The 24223-nt window shown below is 35.7% G+C and overlaps 2 protein-coding genes across 2 annotated transcripts in view; one reads left to right on the top strand and one right to left on the bottom strand.

The window, feature by feature from the left end:
- Positions 1-19784, bottom strand: part of LOC306873085 (progesterone-induced-blocking factor 1-like) — a 41149-nt gene extending 21365 nt beyond the window's left edge. Inside the window, exons 1-13 of the mRNA XM_079422110.1 lie at positions 19059-19784; positions 18844-18944; positions 18118-18316; positions 17860-17979; positions 17272-17405; positions 16857-16965; positions 16326-16507; positions 15942-16067; positions 14898-14996; positions 5423-5588; positions 2552-2702; positions 862-952; positions 629-731 (exon numbers count right to left, since the gene is read on the bottom strand). Coding sequence (XP_079278236.1) covers positions 629-731; positions 862-952; positions 2552-2702; positions 5423-5588; positions 14898-14996; positions 15942-16067; positions 16326-16507; positions 16857-16965; positions 17272-17405; positions 17860-17979; positions 18118-18316; positions 18844-18944; positions 19059-19298 — 1821 coding nt within the window. The 5' untranslated portion in view covers positions 19299-19784. The remainder of the gene's footprint in view (positions 1-628; positions 732-861; positions 953-2551; positions 2703-5422; positions 5589-14897; positions 14997-15941; positions 16068-16325; positions 16508-16856; positions 16966-17271; positions 17406-17859; positions 17980-18117; positions 18317-18843; positions 18945-19058) is intronic.
- A 26-nt stretch (positions 19785-19810) lies between these two features.
- Positions 19811-24181, top strand: LOC306872226 (uncharacterized protein). Its single transcript, XM_079420722.1, has 8 exons — positions 19811-20003; positions 20184-20322; positions 20841-20966; positions 21065-21214; positions 21372-21639; positions 21967-22131; positions 22310-22411; positions 22674-24181. Exons 1-8 carry the CDS (start codon positions 19919-19921, stop codon positions 22890-22892), a joined length of 1254 nt encoding a protein of 417 aa, XP_079276848.1. The 5' UTR covers positions 19811-19918; the 3' UTR covers positions 22893-24181.
- Positions 24182-24223: the final 42 nt, after the last annotated feature.

Genomic DNA, 24223 nt, shown 5'->3' with positions numbered 1-24223 from the left:
GCTCTATTTATTTAATTTCAAATGGTTCTTAAGCAGAGAGAAGAGAAACATTTCTCATTCAAAGCACTGAAAGCACTGATTTTGATTGTTTTCTTTTTCAGGTTTGAAAATGCCATATCCAATACCCTGTACCATTTTATTTAATCACATTTTATTTAATTTAATAACTTTTATGTCAAAGATACAGGAGACACATAGCAGCCAATAAAATCTGTTGTTTAATATCTGCTTGTATTGCCTCATGACTGATGAAAAATTTGCCTTGTGTGCAGTAGAATTTTGATGGATCGCAATGCATCATAGAATCGAATCGTTACCTGGTGAATCGTAATCGAATCGAATCGTGAGGGCAGTGCCAATGCACACCCCTAATATATATATATATATAGGCGTTTTTTTAAGCTTAAAAGCTTTAGTTCCCATTCAGTCTTGCATTAACAAAAAATGCAAAAACAACAAATGCAAAAAAAAATTGCCCTTGCTTTTGCAGCACTTGCTTTTAGAGGCCATGCAAAAGAAAGAAAGAAAGCTTTTTGGTGCCAACTTTTTTTTCCTCCCACCCACCCAGGTACAATATGCGTGTATGTGTGTGTTTCTGCATTCTTGTCAAAAGAGTGAAATGCAGCACCTCTTCAGAGATCTGACTGCTGTGCGCCGTCTGTCTTTCCAGGTCTCTTCTAAGCAATGTGTTCTGTTTCTCCAGCTGCAGAACCCTGCGTGCCAAGTGAACACTACACACACACACACACACACACACACATTCAGAAACCTATGATTAGAGTCACGCAGACATGAAAACAGTCAGTAAACACAAAGATGAGCTTCTGGTTTTCAAAGACGAGTGACCTCCTCAGACTTCACCTTTGCTTCAGTCTTCTCTTGGCAGTTGTTGGAATGTTTGCACCATAACCATAAGAAAACAGCACCCTCTCTGCCTCATCTTCATTTTCCACTACAAAAAAAGGAGAAAAAGTATGTTTAAGAGCAAGTATGTCTAGACCACCCAGCTAGTATCGTGGCCAGAGGGGAGAGCAGTAGTAGGACTATAAACAGTTTTCTATCTTCTTACAATACATACTATGCAGGAAAGTTTATGTATAAATGAAAAATGTTGAAGTGGTGTTTAAACAGATTAAAAAGAGAATGAGGCCAAGAGACTCGGGAGCAAGTTTTTACAACCAACTGGACAAGAACATAAGGGTCAATAACAAATAAGAATGTTCAAATTTCATATCATTTTTAAAAACTTTTACATTTCATTTTGTACACATTTTAATCTGTAATTTCCAAATAAATAAATAAACATTAATAAAAAAGTGTGTGTGTGTGTGTATGTATATATATATATATATATATATGCGTGTGTGTGTGTGTGTATGTATATAATATTAGCTAAAAGTAATATATTTTTACAAATATCATGCATCTAGCAAATACAAAATTTAAAACGGTCAAATTGTCTCATATTTGATATCATGAAAATATTAACAAACTTCTTCACTACTTACAAAATATATACATAATATAAATAATAATAACAAATAGTCATATAAATAACTATTATTATTATTATTAATAATAATAATAATAAAAATAATACATTGTAATGAATATATAATAACATAATTATATAAAAAGAAGCAATATTTTATCATATTTGTAAGATAATGTCATTCACTGATAATCTTCCCCTCCTGTGAACTATTAACTGTCATGAATGCATCGAGTAACCAGATGAGTCATTTTCATGAACAAATCATAAAGAACAATAATAACAATGAATGATTTTTGGACCCTAATATACTTTTCACTTTATGGTCCAAATATCAAAATTAAACTTAATTCCGAAATTAAAAACAGGTTCATGATGTATATTCAAGTCACTGTATGTACAGACTGTGTTTTAATGTCCTTTTCAAAGGATTGCATCCAGTATCAACCAGCATTCCTCGCACTAGGCATTCTTTTTTTAATGTTTGATCTATGCAGATCTGATGATGTTAAAAACCTGTTATTAACGAAGTTAAAAACCTGTAGTTAACCTGATGGATTTTAAAACCTGGCTATACGCCAGCCTTTTGCATCACCTCAGCTCAGTGTCAGCATATTCACTGACGTTTAGAAGAAGATTGTATTAGGACAAGCCCTGGGGCCGTTTGTCAAACAGTCTTCAGGTTTGATTGAGTATGGCATTCTGAACATGCAAAACTGTTGAAAAAACATGAGGCGTATTTAACATGCTTTAAATTTTTACCTGATAATGAGACTGATTACACTAGTAAACAATTTTTGCATTGCTCACATGTGCTTTTTGCAGCAGAACTGTTTCATGAGTAGTCATAAAACAGACTCCTAATCACAGTTTTTACCACAGCTTTGACATCCTTAAATCTACAGAATCATATATGCAGGAATAAGAGCCTCAGGTAAGAATTTCAGGAAGACTTGGCCTAACAGACTCCTAAATTGCAGTGTGCAACCTCGCTGATGTGCTGGTCTTATCTTATCTTCGTTCTTCAATTGCAATGACTGAATCGGTCTCTGGTCTTACTCTCTGCAGCCTGCATGGTAACATCATCCAGCTCCTTTTCCAATTGCTCGTATGTCTCCAGTCGCGCTTGCTGTTCAGAATTCTGGGCTTGCAATTCAGTGATGCGTTTCTCTGATGATGACTGTAGCCCATAAAACTCTTTTGTTAGAACCTGCATAAGCAGATCAAGAGAGGGACAAAGATAACAACAGAAATTGAGTAACATGGGTGGTGGCATATCATCGTGTTCAAATAAGTTTTATGATGATGACAAATATGTACAATCCTTATTTTATGAGGCTGGCATAGGGTTCAACCTTTGTCTGGTGTCTAAATGATTTGAGAGTCAGTGTGATACTCATTACAAGATATATATTCAAATTTAAACCTGACATTGGGAGAATTAAATCATAAGGTAATGATTGATGAAGTGACCACCCAAAAAGATATCAATTCTATCAACTATCCTCATGCCATTCCAAAGACTTTCTTTTCTCAGTGGAGCACAGGAGGAGAAATTTTGAAGAATGAACTGGCCTGTCAAATAGCACAAAAAAGTCCCAATGGCTTAACTTAAATTTTGTTTTGTTCCTTATGCAAATAATATGAATGTATGCACCAGTATTAAAGGAATAGCTCTCCCAAAAATGAAAATTTCGTCATTATTCCAAACCTGTATAAGATTTTGTCTTATGTTGAACACAAAAGAAAATATTTTGAAGAATCAAACATTTGTTGGCCCCCAATGACTTTCATAGTAGGGGAAAAAAATAAAAAATACTATGGAAGTCAATGGGGACCTTACTGTTTGATTACCAGCATTGTTCAAAATATATTTTTATGTTCAATATAACAAAAGAAACGAAGTGAGGGTGAGTAAATGATGACAATTTTCATTTTTGGCTGAACTACGCCTTTAAAATTTTGTACAACATGAAATTTTGTTGTTAAAAATTTAATGTATCAAAAATGTCATGTAAGATTTTCATAGATTTATATATTTCATAATATTAAAGTTGTACACTATTGTGTCTATAACACTAAAAAGTAAAAAAAAAACACTAACAAGTGAAAATGAGTTGTTTTAAATGACGCAAATTAATGTAGGTATCTAAAAACAAATATATGTTGTATCCATTATAAATGTACAGTTATGAAAATTATAAACTGGATTATAAAATAATACAAATTTTAATAGAATAATTTGTTAGATGACAAGATCATCTTTATGTGATTTATTTTAACAAATCGTTAATGTTAAAATATATATTTTGACAATTAAGTATCTAATATCCTCTGATACTGATACTTTTTTTAATGCAATGACCAATATGTGCATCCCTAATTGCACAGCTTCAGAAGACTTGGACAAATCTGACTTGACAAAGTACTTTCATGTTGTTTTCTATCATTTTAGAGCGTGTCCCATTTACTACATTATACGGTAAAGAGCTGCCAGAAAATTCCATATTTCTGTTTTTGTGTTCCTTGGAAAAATCTAAGTCGTTCCGGGTTGGAAATGGCATGAGGTTGTTGTAAATGACGACAGAATGATGAAGTAATCCTTTAGGGAATTAAAAGCTTGAACTACTAAGCAATTAACAGGTTTCAACTTGCAATGAGGCAAAAGGAAATCACTTTGTTCAGTTTCATGTACAACCCGAATTCCAGAAATGTTGGGACTTTTTTCAATCTGAATAAAATGAAAACTAAAAGAATTCAGAGTCAATATTTTATTCACAAAAGAATATAGATAACATAACAAATGTTTAAACTGAGAAATTTTACAATTTTATGCAAAAAATGAGCTCATTTCAAATTTGATGCCTGCTACAGGTCTCAAAATAGTTGGGACGGGGGCATGTTTACCATGGTGTATCTCCTCTTCTTTTCAAAATAGTTTGAAGACGTCTGGGCATCGAGGTTATGAGTTTCTGGAGTTTTGGTGTTGGAATTTGGTCCCATTCTTGCCTGATATAGGTTTCCAGCAGCTGAAGAGTTGATGGTCGTCTTTGACGTATTTTTCATTTAATGATGTGCCAAATGTTCTCTATAGGTGAAAGATCTGGACTACAGGCAGGCAAATTCAGCACCCAGACTCTTCTACTACGAAGACACTCTTCTACTATGAAGCCATTTTAAATGAGCCTTGGCCCACAGGACACGACAGCACTTCTGGACCATGTTCACATATGGCTTCCTTATTGCATGATAGTGCTTTAGTTGCCGTCTCCAGATGGCACGGCGGATTGTGTTTACCGACGGTTGTTTCTGGAAGTATTCCTGGGCCCATTTAGTAATGTCAATGACAGAATCATGCTGATGAGTGATGCAGTGTCGTGTTCGGCCTTGTCCCTTATGCACAGATATTTCTCCAGATTCTCTGAATCTTTTAATGTTATGCACTGTAGATGATGAGATTTGCAAAGCCTTTGCAATTTGACGTTGAAGAACGTTGTTTTTAAAGTATTCCACAATCTTTTTACACACTCTTTCACAGATTGGAGAGCCTCTGCCCATCTTTACTTCTGAGAGACTCTGCCCCTCTAAGACATCCCTTTTATAGCTAATCATGTTACAGACCTGATGTCAATTAACTTAATTAGTTGCTAGATGTTTTCCCAGCTGAATCTTTTCAAAATTTCTGTTGCCCCCGTGCCAACTTTTTTGAGACCTGACCTGTAGCAGGCATTATTTTTTAATGATTTAATTTGAAATGAGCTCATTTAGTGGATAAGTGTAACATTTCTCAGTTTAAACATTTGTTATCTATGTTCTATTGTGAAAAAAATATTGGCTCATGTGATTTGAAAGTCCCAACATTTCTGGAATTCGGGTTTTACATGTTCATGTGCATCTTTGCCATACGGATTCTATTTTATAGTGCCTTGCCTCCAGTTTTTTCTGATGTTTCTCACACTCAATTTGACAAAGGCTGAGGTTCCTGGCCGTCTCCTCCTGGACCATCTGGGAACGCTCCAACTCAAACTTTTTCAGCTTCACCTGGTTAAGCAGTTCTGCCACCCTGCTGTCTGAACTCAGCTGCAACTGCCTGAACCTGGACAAAAACACAAATACAAGTGCATCTGCATTCACTCATTCTGCATACTCTCCATCATGAAAATAGTGAAAACCTTTTAGACTAACTTTGCATGGGAAAAGTTTGCAGAATAGTTGTTCTTTCAATGATTCTGCAAACTTTTCCCAAGCAAAGTTAGTCTAAAAAGTAAAAATGAAACAATTTAATTTAAAAAAGTTACCACAACCAACTGTGATGGCAAAGCTGAATTTTCAGCAGCCATTACTCCAGTCTTCAGTGTCACATTATCCTTCAGAAATCATTCTAATATACTGATTTGCTGCTCAAGAAATATTTAGTATGATCACAGTTGAACTTATTCAGTTATACAATCACAGTTGTGCTGCTTAATAGTTTATTCGCTGATGAATAAAATGCTCAAAAGAACAGCATTTATCATCAGTATTATTATTAGTGCTGTCAATCGATTAAAAAAAATCACAAATTTAAAATACTAGGATTTACCTATAAATGTGTTGAAATAAAGAAATGCATGACAAACTAGTTTAAGGAAACAGAACCTTTCACATCTCCACCAGGAATGTTATTATTCTTTTGTTTTAATTCAGCCATTATCAGCCTTTATACTGGCAATAAAACATTTACCAAGCCACATCTCTTCAATCCCAGTACACATTTAACCAACTATTATCAAAAGTACTTCTAAATACTTTTATTATGTATTATGACAAAATGCATTATGAATTGGACCTGTTCTGCAGGTGCATTAGAGCTAACATTAGCATCAAGCTACATAAGACAATTTATGAGATTAATAGTACACTTTTACTCAGAACTCACTTTAAACCACCATTGAGTGTTTGTAATAACTTCCTTTTGCGATCACATGTGTATATATACACTTTGGGGGGCCGCGGTACATTATAAAAGTAGCCCAAAAAACCGCAACCCACAGCTCTGTAATTTTTTCCGCGACTGTATTTTCAAAATAGCCCAATTGTGCGGGAAAACTGCGACCCTGGCAACACTGGTTCGCTGTACCTTTATGAAATATGAGTATACATATCTCTCTCTCTCGGACACACTCGCTCTCTCCCTCCGCGTTTGCTTCACTTTTGTCGAGCCCGGCGCCTCATACTCACACAATCCCTGTGTCCCAATGTGTATACTATCCACCCTATCTGCCCTAAATTGTATTGAAAATTACTAATATCACATATAATTTAGAATAGATAGTGTGCACATTGGGAAGCAGGCAATGATAGATTACCTTCCGCGCTGCGATGACGGCAAGAAGTTGGGGTCAAATTTATCAAATGATTAATTAGTGTTAAAAAAAATATTAACGCGTTCAAATTTTTCGATTAATCGCATGCATTAATGCGTTAACGTTGACGCATTAATGCATGCGACCTAATAATTATTATTATTATTATCAATGTCAAAAAGAGAACCTTTTTTTCTAGGATTCTTAAATAAACAGACAGTTCAGAAGAACAGCATTTTTTTAAAAATAGACTTTACTGTCATTTAAATTGTGATTAAATTGTGGGCTCATGAAATATGTATAATCTCCGCTGTGGCTCACTTTAGGCTTAGCTAAGCGATTGCTAAATTAGGGTGATGCCAAGCTAAGACGTGGCCGCCTCTAACGTGCCAAGTGCATTTCCTCAGGCAGAAAGTCGCCACTTTGTTTTGAAACCCCAAATCTCAACATGCCCAAACATATTAAGTATCTTTTTGTGTCCTCCTACATTTATAGCCAGGTCTCTGAAGGATTAAAATATTTCGGAGAGCTCCAGGTGTTTTGATTGAAACCGTAACCACACCTACGAAGGGGCCAAACTGGCAGGTCAAGATTTTTCTTTTGTTTGTGCATTGTCCCTAACATTGAGCCAAATGTAGGCAGTTTTGTGAAGAATACAAAGGATATGTCATCATTGTAGTGGCCAACACCTATAGTAATAATTGTGACAATTGTACGTAATTGGACAACTCCCATCATACATTATGGAGTAAGACTGGATATCGTTAAGCTATTTATTGGCTTAAAGTATATTAGACTTGTTTATGTACATAAATTCAAGGAAAAAGGGAGGGTGAGGAAACTGTTGGAACAGTATGTTGTAAGGAGTGGTTGTCTGATATACATACATATACGCTTGAAAGTTTGTGAAATTTTAGAACTTTATATATTTCTATAAATATGACCCAAAAGATAATCAGAAGTCCTAAAAGTATACAAAGAGAATGGAATCAAACAAATGAGCCAAAAATTGTCATTTATTTATTGAGAAAAATGATCAAGTGTTACACATCTCTGAGCGGCATAAGTTTCAATATATGGTCTGTTATTTTTTGCAGCAATAACTGCAGCTAATTGTTTGTTGTAACTGCTGATCAGTCCTGCACAACAGCTTGTAGGCATTTTAGCCCATTACTCAGTACAGAACCGCTTCAACTCTGATGTAGGTGGGTTTCCTCCTTTGAACTGCTTGCTACAAGTCCTTCCACAAAATTTCACTTGGCCAAACTTTTTCAAACTTTGACTTGGCCATTCCAAAACATTACCTTTGTTCTTCTTCAACTATTCATTGGTAGAACGACTTGTGTGCTTGGGGTCACTGTATTGCTGCATGACCTACTTTCTCTCGAGATTCAGTTATTAGACACGTCCTGATATTTTCTTTTAGAATTTGCTGGTATAATTCAGAATTCATTGTTCCATCAATCATGGCAAGTAATCCTGGCCCAGATGCAGCAAAACAGGCCCAAACCATGATACTACCATCACCATGTTTCATAGATGGGATAAGGTTATTATGCTAGAATGCAATGCATTCCTTTTTGTGAACATAACACTTCTCATTTAAACTCAAAATCTTGATTTTTGTCTCATCCGTCCCCTAAAAACTTTCTCCAATTGCCCTCTGGCTTGTCCACATGATCTTTAGCAAACTGCAGATGGGCAGCGATGTTCTTTTTGGAGAACAGTGGTTTTCTCCTTGCAACTCTGCCATTCACATCATGGTTGTTCAGTGTTCTCCTGACGGTGGACTCATGAACATTAACATATTCCGATGTGAGAAAGGCATTTAAGTTGCTTACAAGTTACCCTGGAGTCATTTACAACCTTGTGTTGTCTAACAGACGACTAGTGATCTTTGTTGGTGGGCCACTCCTCGGGAGGGTAACAGTGGTCTTGAATTTCCTCCATTTGTACACAATCGGATTTGTGGAGTCCAAACTCTTTAGAGATGGTTTTTACCTTATCCAGCCTGATAAGCAACAACAACTTTTTCTGAGGCCCTTGTTCGTACCATGATACACCTCCACAAACATGATCAGAATTTGATAGATCCACATTCTTTACTAAAAAAAAAAAAGCAGGGCACACACTGACACCTGATATTCATCCCACTGGCTGAAAACACCTCTGATGGACTCTAATTTTACCTTCAAATTAACTGCTATTCCTAGAGATTCAAATAATTTTGTCACACATAGATATGGATCATTTTCCAGAAAAAAATAAAATAAAAAAATGACAAAGTATATATTTTTGTCTCAATTGTTTGATTGGATTTTCTTTGTCAACTTTCTGGATTTGCGTGAAAATCTGATGATCTTTTGGGTCATATTTATGCAGAAATACAACATTTTTTAAAAGGGCTCACAAACTTTCAAGCACCATTGTATTTATGTTTGTACCGTTTACTTTGCTACATAGGCATGTCATCTTGGAGTCACAACTGCAAGTACATTTGACACTTGAATTTTATTCTGCTTCATTCTGATTCTCGGCATGACGCAATGCAGTGCAACATTCATTTCTATTCTCCCTTCCCCCACTTAAATTTGTAAGCCCAAAATAGAGTCGCTGGACAACATGTTCACGGACCGTAGACTCGACCTCTCAAGAGCAGTTTAAAGGAGCATCTGTCATTTTTGCCCTCGATCGAGCTTCTCTGTGAATGCGAGCAATCCGTTCCCCGGGGCTGAAAAACGTGGGGTATGCCCAACAACTGTGTGTAGAGTATCTGCTGGTATGCTAGGCATGTGGCTGGAGCGCAGTGACACCGTAAGCCTCTCACATGGGCAAATAAGGGCTGACCACTCAGGAGAAAGAGGAGGGGCAACAACCTGCACTTCTAGACACCCCTATCAGCTACCACATAAAAAAAGGCATCTTAAAAGTATGGAGATAACAAAACAGAAAATACAGATAACAGTAAAAGAGGAAAAAGTGGTAGTAAAGTAATACAAATATAATTTAATTAACCATAAGAACTGTGCCCCCTTAGCCCATTTTCAAATATTTTCATTTGAGTAATGCAAGTTTCATTGAAACAAGCTATTTTATGTGCAGGTTTTCTATCATTAATTTGCAACAGAAATGTAATTTGTTCATCTGTGATTTAAGGCTATGCCATCTTTCATGGCTATTTTCATGGAAGAATCTATAATATAATAAATGATATTGAACTACTTACCAAAAAAAGTTTTGAGAAAATAAATATTAAATTCTACATGACAGAATGATGTCCTTCCTATGCTTGTTTTTTACAAATGACTTATTCTTTTTAAAATTACTATTCTAATTTAGTTCAGCTTAGATTTACACTACTATTCAAACATTTGGGGTCAGTAAGATTTTTGTTTATTTGAAAGAAAAAAAGAAAGTGACAAAAGACTTGCACAAGGTTACCAAAAATTCTATTTCAAATAAATGCTGTTCTTTTGAACTTTATATTCAAAGAATCCTGAACAAAAAACAGGGTCTGCAGCATTTTCGACCTTGAAAATGCCGGAGTAGTGTAAACGATAACCGTAGCAAAAGTTATGCGTTTTTAAACAAAAACGCACTGGTGTAAATGGGACCTTATTTTAAATTTCAAACAGTTCAAACGGAAACAATATCTCACAATATTACTGCATTACTGTATTTTTGATCAAATAGATGCAGCTTTGATGAGCATAACAGACTTATTTCAAAAACATTTTATTTTAAACTTTTTAACACTATGTTTACATTTCAGGTATGCATTTTTTCAAGCCTGTGCTTCAACTGTCTATGTTTTGGCTGCAGACATGCACCAGTAGAGCGTACCAAAATGGAAATACCGGTCTTTTCTAGCCAGTTTAGCATGTTTTCTCACTTCTGACATTTACCGATGCAGTTAAAACCAGATCTCAAATGCTAAATTAGCCTGTCAGTGAGTCTTCACTGAGCTGTGGCGACTCACTTTAATTCTGGTCATGTCGTAGCTAGCCACATGTCCTTGATTTAGGTTATCTATTGGTTCACATTCGTCTACCGCAGCCCAGTGTCCAGAAACAATACTGTCCTGATCTTGACAGTGTAGACACTAGGATTCAACTGCATTTCATCACAAAGGAATGATTAATAAAGGCATGTTCGGCACCTCTGTCAGAAAGGCTTTAAAACCGTGGGAACATATACAGGGCTCGACAGTGCGAGCATTTCACTCGCATTTGCGACTAAAAATAGATGTGTGCGAACTGGAAAATGTATTTAGGAGCGCAAGTGCGAATACAAAACAAAATACAAAACAGCCTAACTTATACAGTAGCCTATAACAAACGTATTAATTTATTCTGTTTATTTATGGAAAAATTGCGATGCAGCCTCATATGATTACTTTAGAACTTTAAAAAGGCAACGTTTTAATTTAAATGAGCACAGATGAGAAGAAAAGCGGAGCGAGTTAAAGTGAAGACGCGCTGAATGACGCACATTCGCCACTAGAGGGCGCTGCCGCTGCCGTTACCCCGGTAACCCAGTAAACAAATCTATTTTCCTAAAACTGTGTAAATAATGTTTCATACTCAGTCATTTAGATATTTATATTCGCTTTAATCTTCACAATAGCCTCAAATAATTCTTACTTAAAGACTTAATGAGCTATTTATTTTCCAACATTTTTTCTAAGCTAAAACATGGCCCATCCAATGATCTATAATAGAGAACAGTAGGCCTATCTATATATCAACGACTGATTCGTTATTACTGTTCAGTAACACAAGTTCCATTAGTTAACATGAAAAAAAACAATGACTGGATTTATTAATAATGCTATCTTAATTTCAACTTTTAATAATACATTATAAAATCAAAAGTTGTCTTAATATAATTCAATGGAGCTAACATTAACTAGCATAGTTGTATTTTTTATTAAATCAACATTAACAAAGAATATTAACTACTGCAACAATTAGCTATTGCACATTTTTAGTTAATGTTAACCTGCTTTAACTAATGTTAACAAATGGGACCTTACTTACCTATTGTTCTTTCGTTCATTTGAACAATCTTTTGCACTCTAATCTTGAAACACTTGTTTACTTTATATTTTTATGTATTTTTTATAAAAGTCTTTTAGTAAATTATCTTTAATAAAGTTATTAAACCTGTTAGGAGGACAGCACTTTTTTTCACTTAGAAATTATATATTGTGATTTAAAAACAAAAACATACCGTGACAAAAGCTTCAATGATTATTGTGAAAATTTTATACCGACACAGTTTAATAGGATTATAACTAATTACATAATTAGCCTATTAAATATTGTCTGAAGTAAAATTATTTAAAAACCTTGTGTACTTTCTGTATTCTGATAAATTAAATAATGGTGCTTGTAAATGTCTCTTTGTATCCCCTTATTAAGCTAAAACACCTAATTAGAAAAATTTGCATTGCGCCCCTAAATGTTTTTAATGCGCTCCTAAATTTTTTGACTTAGGAGCACATGTGCTCCTTGGGGAATAGGTAAGCGTCAAGCCCTGATATACTGTACGGCAAACTCCTCCTTAAGAACCCAGGCTCCAAAAATAATTATAGCGATCATAGCCAGGAGGACAACAATCAGCATGTTTAAAAATCTTGGCTTTGACTGTTTACTTGTCATTGACAGGCAACAACTAATGTTCAATAACACTTTCGTTTTTCTCGAGGCGGTAACAGAGGTTCAAATATGTCTCCCTGCCACTTGATTATTGTACGACATCTCACTAAAAACATGACTACACCCACTTTTACTTACAGTGACAATATATGGACATGTCTATCATCAGTTCACTCAAAGATTACTTGATTTGGCCTTGGAGGAATCCAGTCAAGCCTGAAATGTTTGACTCCAAGAAAAAACAACAAAACATAAAAAAGCCCAAAAGAAAGGTCCTTTTCGCAGATTTACAAATGCACGCAAAGGCTAGAACAGCATTAACGCCACAGCTCGTCTCTACTGTGTGCTTATAAATGTAAAAGTTAAGTCATTTTATTACAGTTAACCAATATTATTATAATTAAAAAAAAATCTTAGGGTGGAAATAACATTGATCCAATTACACTACTATTCAAAAGTTCAGGGTCTGTTAGATTTTTGGATGCTTTTGAAAGAATCTCTTTAGGTCACCAAGGCTGCATTTATTTAAAATAAAAACTGAAATAGTGTGAAATATTATTACAATTCATTACAAAAAGTTACTATTACCAAACGTTTATATATATATATATATATATATATATATATATATATATATATATATATATGGCATTTATTCCTGTTATGCAAAGCTGAATTTTCAGCAGCCAGACTTCAGCGTTGCATGATCCTTCAGAAATCAGTCTAATATTCTGATTTGCTGCTCAAGAAACATTCATTATTATGAAGTTGAAAACATTTGTGCTGCTTAAAATTTTTGTGGAAAGTGGCTAATTATTTTAGGATTCTTCATTAATTTGAACATTTAAAAGAAAAGCATTTGTAAGACATAAATCTTTTGCAACATCACAAATGTCTTTACTGATCACATATTGGAATGCATAACAGTTGAAGTACAGGGTGGGCCATTTATATGGATACACCGTAATAACATGGGAATGGTTGGTGATATTAAAGTCCTGTTTGTGGCACATTAGTATATGTGAGGGGGCAAACTCCTCAAGATGGGTGGTGACCATGGTGGCCATTTAGAAGTCGGCCATCTTGGATACAACTTTTGTTTTTTCAATAGGAAGAGGGTCATGTGACACATCAAACTTATTGGTAATGTCACAAGAAAAACAACGGTGTGCTTGGTTTCAACATAACTTTATTCGTTCATGAGTTATTTACAAGTTTCTGACCACTTATAAAATGTGTTCAATGTGCTGCCCATTGTGTTGGATTGTCAATTCAACCCTCTTCTCCCACTCTTCACACACTGATAGCAACACCGCAGGAGAAATGCCAGCACAGGCATCCAGTATCCGTAGTTTCAGGTGCTGCACATCTCGTATCTTCACACCATAGACAATTGCCTTCAGATGACCCCAAAGATAAAAGTCTAAGGGGGTCAGATCGGGAGACCTTGGGGGCCATTCAACTGGCCCATGACGACCAATCCACTTTCCAGGAAACTGTTCATCTAGGAATGATCGGACCTGGCACCCATAATGTGGTGGTGCACCATCTTGCTGGAAAAACTCAGGGAACGTGCCAGCTTCAGTGCATAAAGAGGGAAACACATCATCATGTAGCAATTTCAAATATCCAGTGGCCTTGAGGTTTCCATTGATGGTGCACCACCACATTATGGGTGCCAGGTCTGAGCATTCCTAGATGAACAGTTTCCTGGAAAGTGGATTGGTCGTCGTGGGCCAGTTGAATGGCCCCCAAGGTCTCCCGATCTGACCCCCTTAGAAGAGTGGGAGAAGAGGGTTGCATTGACAATCCAACACAATGGGCAGCACATTGAACACATTTTATAAGTGGTCAGAAACTTGTAAATAACTCATGAACGAATACAGTTGCGTTGAAACCAAGCACACCATTGTTTTTCTTGTGACATTACCAATAAGTTTGATGTGTCACATGGCCCTCTTCCTATTGAAAAAACAAAAGTTGTATCCAAGATGGCCGACTTCTAAATGGCCACCATGGTCACCACCCATCTTGAGGAGTTTGCCCCCTCACATATACTAATGTGCCACAAACAGGACTTTAATATCACCAACCATTCTCATGTTATTACGGTGTATCCATATAAATGGCCCACCCTGTAGATGTCAATGCCTGGTCCTAATTTTGAAAGACAATTGCCAAGAAGGTATGGGATCTTCGCATTATTCAATTATTTCACTGGTGTATTCAAATTTTATGATTCACACACATTCAACTGTCATGCTTCTTTCCACTGAATGATGAGCAAGAATTCCTGCACGTGTATTTGCTTAATAGTGTTTTTTATTGGGTAAATGTCAATCAGAATATAAAGACAGCTAGAGATTGTCATGCACATGTGAGAGGTGTGTATGAACTTACTGGTCTAAGAGTTGATCATATTTGGATTGGGCATCTCTTTCTGCATTCAGTGCTCTGTCTTTCTCAATGACAGCATTATCTCGGGTTTCACGAAGGTTTCTGAAAGCGTAATTAACACATTTCCTTAATGCTGTACATTATTTAGCACAGGTTTACGTTAATTGTGTTTTAAAGCCTTGACACAGTATGAAGAATGATCATTCATTACCTGTATTATTACATGTAACAGGAAAACCCCATCCTTCCACTGATATATTACAAATAAATCATTTTGATGCAGAGAGAAGGCATAAATCCAGTTACACAGGAATTATAGTCCCACAAAAGTGGAGAAACAATGTGTAAAATTTTGAGGCCAACATGAAATGAGACGTGCAAAAACAACTTACAATTATAATGTTGCTCTGATATTGTGTACAGAAAATGGCACTGTGGTAGTGCAAGAGTAAATATAAAGGAAGTATGCAGAGTTATTAGATTTTAATCAGATATACTTTAGTTATAGCTACAATACTTTTATTAATTTTTAATGCTACGACTATTTTGTCTTTGGCCACTAGGGGTGCAGCGATCGACTCCTCTGCTAACTCAAAATGATTCAATATCAGATAATTTTTTTAGTTTTTATAAAAACTAAATCTATAAATTATCCAGTATCTAATTGCATTTGTCTTAATTTTCCTATCAATGTTTATAAGAAACAGAGTTCCCCGAATTTTAAATATATCAATTTCTGGTCATTTATTATTACATGATCATTATTAAGAAAGAAAACAAAAAGATAATGACTTAAACATTATAGAGTTATTTCTAGCCAATGAAATATTCTAGTGAAGGATAATTTAAAATATTTATATTTCCTATTGAAATTTCTATGATGTTCTAAGATTTTCAGATGAGACTTCCAGGACTGGAAATCACAATTCTAAAACTTCCTGACATACTCAGGTTTTCCATGGTAAACAGTTAGTTTTTTTTTTTTCCTCAAAGATTTTTTCAAGGATTTGTCCTTGTCCAGTCAGAGACGTGTAGGCATACTCTCACCTGTTCTCTCTCTCATACATCTCTTTTGATGCCCTCTGCAGGCTCTCGATTTCATGACTGGTCTTCATTCGAATGCGCTCCAGTTCATCACACAGTTTGTTTTCATACTCTGTCTTATAGTGATCTCTGGTGGAGGGATGCACACAACTGTCAAACTGTAATGACTTCACAAAAAAGATCTGAGAGTATTAATGGATCCCTGTTCCAAGGATCCCTGTTCCAAATCCAAGTATACTGCCACAATACTCACCAGTTTTGGCCCATTTATTTATATCATGCAAACTTCTTAATGCAGACCAATGCTGTATTGCTAATTAAGCTGAACATTAAACTTAATTGCATGAAAAAGTAAAAAGTAAGCACCATCCTATTTATCACACATACCTAGAAGCAACATATTTCTCATAGGCATCTTCTCTGGCTTTCTTTGTGTCTTCAAGCTGGGTCTGCAGTCTGTCCAGACGGTCTTCTTGATGAGCACAGCGCACATTAAGCTCCATGTTCTGCCTGTTTAAATATTCTTTGTCCTTCTGCATCAATGTTACAGACTGCTGCAGAGTGGCTACCTGCAGAGGAAAAAGGAAAACAGTGAGAAAGAATTCAATTAAGTAACAGGAGAAAATTTGTGACAGACAGATTTATGTTGACATTTGGCTACCAGTTGCCTTTATGGCTAGTGTGCCAGTTATAACATGTGCTCTCATTCTTGTCGATGGATAATGGACTTTTTTTGTTCCAAATATTTAGAAGAACAGTACCTTGTTCTCTAAATACATCTAAATCTGTCTAAAAAGAAAATAAACTGAAACATTTTCTTATCCACTGTCAATCTCAGATGTTGATAATTTAAACATGGCTCAATCGGTTAACTAAATAATTGGCCTAATGGATATGCTGATCTGTCAGTCATCTTACCTCCTTATTTAGGTCATTCCTCTCTCTGGTCAGGGCAGTGTGTGTGCAGTCCAGTATTTCCAACTTCTTCCTCAACTCTCTAACCTCTGTTTCATACCCATCTCTCTCTCTGTGGACACAATAAGACAGGTTATATTCATAATTATGCACACACAACCACAGCATTAGAACATTTATAATGCTTTTGAAAGAAGTCTCTTTTGCTCACCAGGGCTGAATTTTTTTGCAATAATGTAAAAGTCTTTTGAATGGAGTGTACATGTGGACAGGGGATACTAAAATTAGGGCTGACAATGCATTAAAATAAATTATTTCAGCTCCATATAGTTTTGAGAAAGTGTCCTGTGTGCATGGCATGGTTGCCTGCTCTTGTGGTCTTGTACACTCGCAAAGACAATGGAGGACATTTCCTCACCTTTTGATTTTGTCATAGTTCTCTCGTTTGTAGTCTCCTTCCTGAATAAGCTGCTTGGTGTCGGCAAGTTCCAGCGTGACTCTCTGACAGCGGATCTCCAGCTCTGAGCGCACTCTCCTCTCTTCCTCATAGCTCTGATTGGGATATGGGAAAGCGGCAATAAATGTAAATAACAGTAATGCCAATTAAAAGGTTATTTCACAGCTGTATGGAATACATGATTCTGCATTTATACCAGTGCAAATTAGAACAGCCAATCAAAATAGTTGACATCTTTTAACTCAAAACTGCTTAAGCAGTTAAAGCGGACTAAACAAGATATCTATATATCTCACCAGAGAGAAGTCTGTTGCTTTCATTAGAAAACCACTTTGATTAAACATTCATTTTGATTAAATCTTACAAGATTCAAACATTAGACAAGATTAAACATATGCACAGAAGAAGTGTTCAAATAAATGCATAACACACATTTGGGAAAAATAAAAAGAAGAATTACACACATATACATAGATGAATTTTAAATTCCATGCTGACTTCAGAGACTGTTGTAAAACTAGTATCCAAAAAGGGAAGTTTTTTTCAAACCTCCATTAGTGATCTAATTTGGTTACGATGACCGTCCAGATCCTCATTCAGGTTAGACTTTTTCACCTGCAGCTCAGTCACAAGAGCCCTCAGAGGGTTCACAACCTCGTAGAACCGAATCTATGTGGAGAAAAAAACACACACACATGTATACACACACATTACAGCTTTTAAGAACTGGGAAGAACTAATAGCATCAATAAATGTAACTAAAAACGTATCTTAATTTCCATTTCCAGTTGATTATTCAGTGCTTACTGCCACATATTCAGGGATGGTGAGTTTGTCCTCGGGCAGCTCCTTCAGATCAGCGTACTTCTCCTCAGACAGCTCCAGGTCCCTCAAGCTCCTGCGGAGATCACCTGCCCGATCACACAGCTGACGGTTTGTCTCTTCCAGCTGCTTCTGTCTGAGCATGATGGTGTCCATCTCCTGCTTCCTCAAGGCTTGCTGCTTCCTGCATAAGCAGATCTCATTGATTTACATTACAAGCTATCAAACTTATTTTTTGGCCATATAAATAACAACATCTGCACCAAATTGGATATCATTGGTGTTTTTACCTCCTCGAGCATGAGCTCCATATTCTCACTATATCATGAGCCATAAAAGCCTGATGTATCAAATAAGATAAAATACATACGGAAAGTGTGCACACTTTTTTATTTTATATTTTTTCTAAAGTTTCAATAGACTGTTCCATTCCAAACAATTAGATTTTAGATAAATTAAGTTTATTTTATTTTATTTATTTTTTTGTGATTAACAGCAAGTAGGCCAGCTAGAAATATAACTGGAAATGACTATCATTTTTCGATTTGAATCCTCTTTTACTTAGCAGACCAATTCCAATAAAATAAAAAAGGCACATTTACATATTTATATTTATAAATACATTATGCAAATGTATACATTTATATTGCTATATATTGTACATCCCTACTTCCAGTGGATGTTTTTCTCAGTAAAACTGTGTAAATGAACCTGTTTTCATCCTGCTGTAGTTTGAGCTGGCTGTCCAGACGCAGAGCGAGCACCTGCTTCTGATGGAGAGCATCATTCAGCCTTTCCTCCAGCTCTTCTATCTACAAATGAATGTGCAAAACAATCACTTTACCACTTATATGTGAAAAAACAAATACTTTTCAAACTTATTTCAATGCAATGTGGACTTTAGTTTTCCATTCACCAACCATTACCTTGGTAAGATGGTCCACTTTGAGGTTGTCTATGAGCAGATTTTTCTGTGACAGCTCTATCTTCAGTTTTTGAAGGTTATGAAGCAGCTCTTTTCTTTCCAGGAGCTGTTTTGTGACCTTCCCTGCTCCATCTCTCTCATCTGAAGACGATATGTCCTCTGTGGGGACTGTTGTCTCCAGACTGATGTCCTCAGACTCGATGGAGCTGGAGATGTTTGCCTTTGGCTTCTTAGGGGGCATCTCGACACAGCTCCTGTCCAACAATCCTACCGATTAGTCATGTAAGGAAATAAGACTGTTCTTCCACGTTTTACAAATGGTAAATGTGGATTATTAGCAGTCAGCCGTCAGGAGAGAAGCTCAAGGAAAGAATAAGGCGCTAACTTTAGTCGCTAAGCGATGACAGCTGGACAAAGAAAGAAGACAAATTCGGTTATTTCAGGTTAACTACCTGACTATCGCAGCCTTATCACAAGAAAAACAAGACAAAGTAATAATTTATGTGAGACGTCAATCTTTAAAATATCTTATGCCGGGGAAAAAAAGTGTAAACTTGTAAACGGGAACTTATTTATTACACCAACTGTTGTTTTTAAGCGTCCCGCCTCCCTAGACACAACGACGGCTGACAACAGAGATGAGAAGTGAAGTTTGCGTTAAAGAGCGTCTGCTTCAGAAACGCGTTTGATGGAAAGTAACACACCACCTGTAGGACTCCGCCGGAACAGGACTCTTAGTTTGAAATCTACCTCAAATTCGAGACCGGAAATAGGAGAATGTGTTCTATGCGTCGTAGCATATTTCGGGATTTGTGAACGAATAAATGTGTGTTTTATTATATTTTTTCTGAATTTATTGCGATGTCTAATCAAAACATAATCGGACCCCCTTTGCCACCGACGATGGGAAAAAGCAAAAATGATGATTCAGATGAAGAAGCTGCAAGTATGTTGACACATACACATTGTAGTAGCGTTAGCTGCTTATTGAACTGCATTATATATATATTTTATTATTTTGTATTTGCAAATGCATAACAAGGCTGATTGCCTTTAGGTACCCCCTTTCCCCAAGTCATTCAATCCTTTAGTTTATATTGTAAGTAATAATACATGTTGTCTCCAGTCATAGGTCCAGCTTTACCTCCAAAGTATAAAGCTTCAGAGTCCTCCAGCAGCTCATGTGAAGACAGTGATCAAGAGGAGGTTGTGTTCAAGAGAGCCAAATACTCATCATCATCATCTAGGAACCGGCCTTCATCGAAGTATAATACTTGATGGCTTTTCAAATAAACGTGTTTCTCAGGAATTCACATTTAATAATGTGTTTAGTCATAAATGAACCACTTTTGATATATCCAAATTGTTTTTATGTTGCGTTGGGCATACTGTATTATATTTGATACATACAGACCTCTAAATTATGCTGAAAAACCTGCTGTACACAATCTAGTACATGGCTTCTGTAGTCTGATTGATACTTAATACTTTTTAGTATGGCCTTGCTAAAAATCCAGTTTAGGTTTACTTAATTATCTGTATATAATTTTAATAATATTTAAAAGAAAAAAAAATGAGAAAAGTCATGTTCAAATGTAAGTATGATCCATAAGGCTTTTGAGGAACGTTTTATTTCTCAATCAACATTGTTTTGCATTGCATTGTTTTGCCTCCACAATGAAAACTGCAGAGCTTTGTTCATAAAACTAAGCATTTATAGCCTTAAGATGGATATGGATTGACAGCTGATATTTATGTGTAATTGTTTGTTGTTCTTTAACAGCAGCAGAGGCAACGTAAAAGATGAGATGGATATAAAGCAAGTCGATGAGGAGGGTGATGATGATGATGGTTTCTTTGGTCCAGCTCTTCCCCCAGGATATCAAGAGGGAGACAACTCACCTGAAGGGTAATAAACTCTTAATAATAGTATCCCACATGGTCGTTTGTAGAGCAATTTCAGCATCCCAATCTAAGTCTTGGATTAACTACATTCTGCACCACCAGGCCACCTTTACTAGGACCTGCACTCCCTCCAGGGTTCAAAAAACAAGATCACGATGAAGATGATGATGAAGATGCAAAAGATGATACCGGAGGGTTTTTAGGACCAGCTTTACCACCAGGATATCGAAAGCAAGACAGATCTCCTGAACGGTAACAGGAATTTGTCCTGGAATTAAACAAACACAGTAGACATTATGACTGCTCTATACAGTTTTGTTTTGTGGTATCGGTAGTCGGTAGTATCACTGCTATATTTATTCTAATTTTACATGTAAACGTTGATTTAGTTTTTCTCCTCTCCCTGCAGGCCACCTGTAATAGGACCTGTGCTGCCTCCAGGCTTTAAAAGACAAGATGCAGATGAAGATGTAGAGGAGGGAAAAGAAGATGCTAGAGGATTTTTAGGACCAGCTCTACCACCAGGTTATACACCATCAGTGTCAAGCGGTGAAGATGAAGATGAAGATGATTATGTCGTTGGACCCATGCCATCAAAAGGACCGTCCCAGGACTCTGTGGCATTGGACTTTGAAAGAAGGGCTCAAAGAATGAAAGACAAACTTACAGGAGTGGATGTAAGGGCTATTTATGTATTTGTTATAATCTATTAATTTAGCTAGTATAATTATTATTATTTATTATCTAATTTATATATATATATATATATATATATATATATAGTATATTTCTTGTTTTTACTTTTGTATTTTTTCTATCTTTACACACATACTTCTAATTTTAAGCCTTATATACTCAATTTTTATTTCCGTTTACATACTTCTTACCCTAGGATCAGTGACAATAAAGAACTTGACCGATTTGTTTAGTTCAACATGAAAATAGATGTTGATTTATTCCAGTCAGTGGGCAGACTAAACAATCCTGGCTTCTTCTTCTTTTAGACTGGCCCCAAAGTGCTCTCCAGAGAGAGCTGGATGACAGAGTTGCCTCCTGAGTTGCAGCATGTGGGCCTGGAAGCACGAACCTTTAAGAAAAGATCAGGCCCTGAGAACAAAGACCGCTCAATTTGGACTGACACTCCCACTGACCGTGAGCGAAAAGCTAGGGTGAGTTAGCAGTAAATGTAATTGAGTTCAGATGTGAGATGTGGGGATTGTTGTGGAGCGTCATCATATATTTTCCAGTGAGATCATATGTGATTCTGCAGGTAATACAAACACCGGTTTTGGAAAAGAGGGATTTCAGGGATTGTTTGGAAATTCTCTTCTTGTTTGTCTTTCCTAGGAACGACTAGAGGCTAAGGAAAAAGGTGAATCTGCCAAGGATGATGCACCACGTCTGTCTCAGAAAGAGCTTGAGACGGCTGAAAAAGTTTCAAAATATAATGTAAGTTCAGTTAAATCCAGCTGTTTTTCTACACACATTCTACAATATGGCACTAATATACATTTTAACGGTAATAAGTTTGAAATACTTTTAGTTAGTGTTTTTTTATTATTATTATTTGATCAAAAATACAATAGCACAATTTTTTTTTGGAGTAGCTCACTCTGATGGACCACACCTTTAGTTTGCTTGATGAAGCTGTGACTGCCTATAAAAGTATACAAATATGAATTTCAGTCTCAGAATGTCCATCTCTTTTTAGGAGTCCAAGCGTGGTGAATCTCTCATCAGTATACACGCTAAAAAGATGAAAAGAAAGGCTGAGGAGGATGCAAACAAGCCTGTGGAAAGAAAACCTTTCGACAGAGACACAGACCTCCAAGTCAATCGGTTTGATGAGGCTCAGAAAAAAGCTTTGCTCAAGAAGTCACAAGAGCTGAACACCCGCTTTTCACACAGCAAAGACCGCATGTTCCTATGAGGGACATTCAACAAATCTTTCTCTTGTTGTCAAGGATTATTTTTTAAAGGATGTTGTACTGCATTGGAATCTTCAAAGCATCATTATCATCAAAACATTGAGCTTTTGTTGACAGTTATATATAAAATTAGGAGGACCGACTGTTCCTCCCGAATTTGCCTTTTTTTAACCAATGTCTAATTGTAAGAGATAATGCATTAAACGCTTTGTAATTTTGTGACTTCTATAAATTCTTAGGCTGCGGTTTTATTAATAGGTAATGAATACTTAAGTATTATTGTTTATATCCAGAGAATTCCCCTGAATTCTGTCATGTATTGTTCACCAGAGTGTGCATTCCTCAGAATATTCCAAGTTCAGATCACATGTACTTCACCATAACAATAAAAGACCGAAAGAATTTCTATTTTGCTTAAAATTAAGACCATTTTAGACCCATTACAACTTTTTGTTGTCATAACACTTAATTATTATTATTACCTTAATATTATTACCTTAATGGAAAAAACTCATCACTATGATGCTAACAATTGAAATTTGAAGTATTTATATCACTAGTTTTTTTTTTTTTTGTACTTTGATTTATGCAGTTGTCAAATTTACCATCTTTATTTTATCAGAATTTACATCTTTCATGTACAGTACACTGTTACTATATTACTATATTAATGCGAATCAACAGTTACAATGCAAACAGTCATGATGGTCCTAATATTATTTTTTCTTTGTTGTTGTTGCCCCATGTAAAAATACCTTTTATTATTTTATTGCGATATAATTTTAACCATGTAAGTTCGAGGCTGTAAGGCTTAACTGAATTGTTTCTTGGAGGTTTTTATGCTATCATAAATGTAAAGTGTGATCATTTCTGTAAATAATTACTTATTCTATTGTATTCTATTCTATTCTATTCTGTCCCTTACAAAAATTAACCATGGTTTTATAACAGTAAAAATGTGGAGTAACCATGTTTTTTTTTTTTTTTTTTTTTTTTTAGTATTGTGTACCATTTGAATAACCACAGTTTTACTGTAAATACCATGGTTAAGTTATGGTTAGTGTAGCCGACACATGGCTATTTTGTGGTTACCATGGTGTAGCCTAAATATAATAACCGTGTGTTTTTTGTTGTTGTTGTTGTTTTGTAGTAAAACCATGTTTAATTTTCGTAAGGTATTCTATTCTATTCTATTCTATTCTATTCTATTCTATTCTATTCTCAAAAACATGTTCACTTCCAAACAAATCGAGTAGTGTTTTTTTGACTAAATAAAATGACAAAGCGACGTAATAAATATTTGGCTCTTTTTGAGAAAGTTCTTGTTTTTTTT

The sequence above is a fragment of the Barbus barbus genome, assembly GCF_936440315.1.
Source record: "Barbus barbus genome assembly, chromosome: 7".
NCBI classification, from domain to species: domain Eukaryota; kingdom Metazoa; phylum Chordata; class Actinopteri; order Cypriniformes; family Cyprinidae; genus Barbus; species Barbus barbus.
Note: the sequence above shows the minus strand (reverse complement) of the source record. Positions and strands in the feature narration are given on the sequence as shown.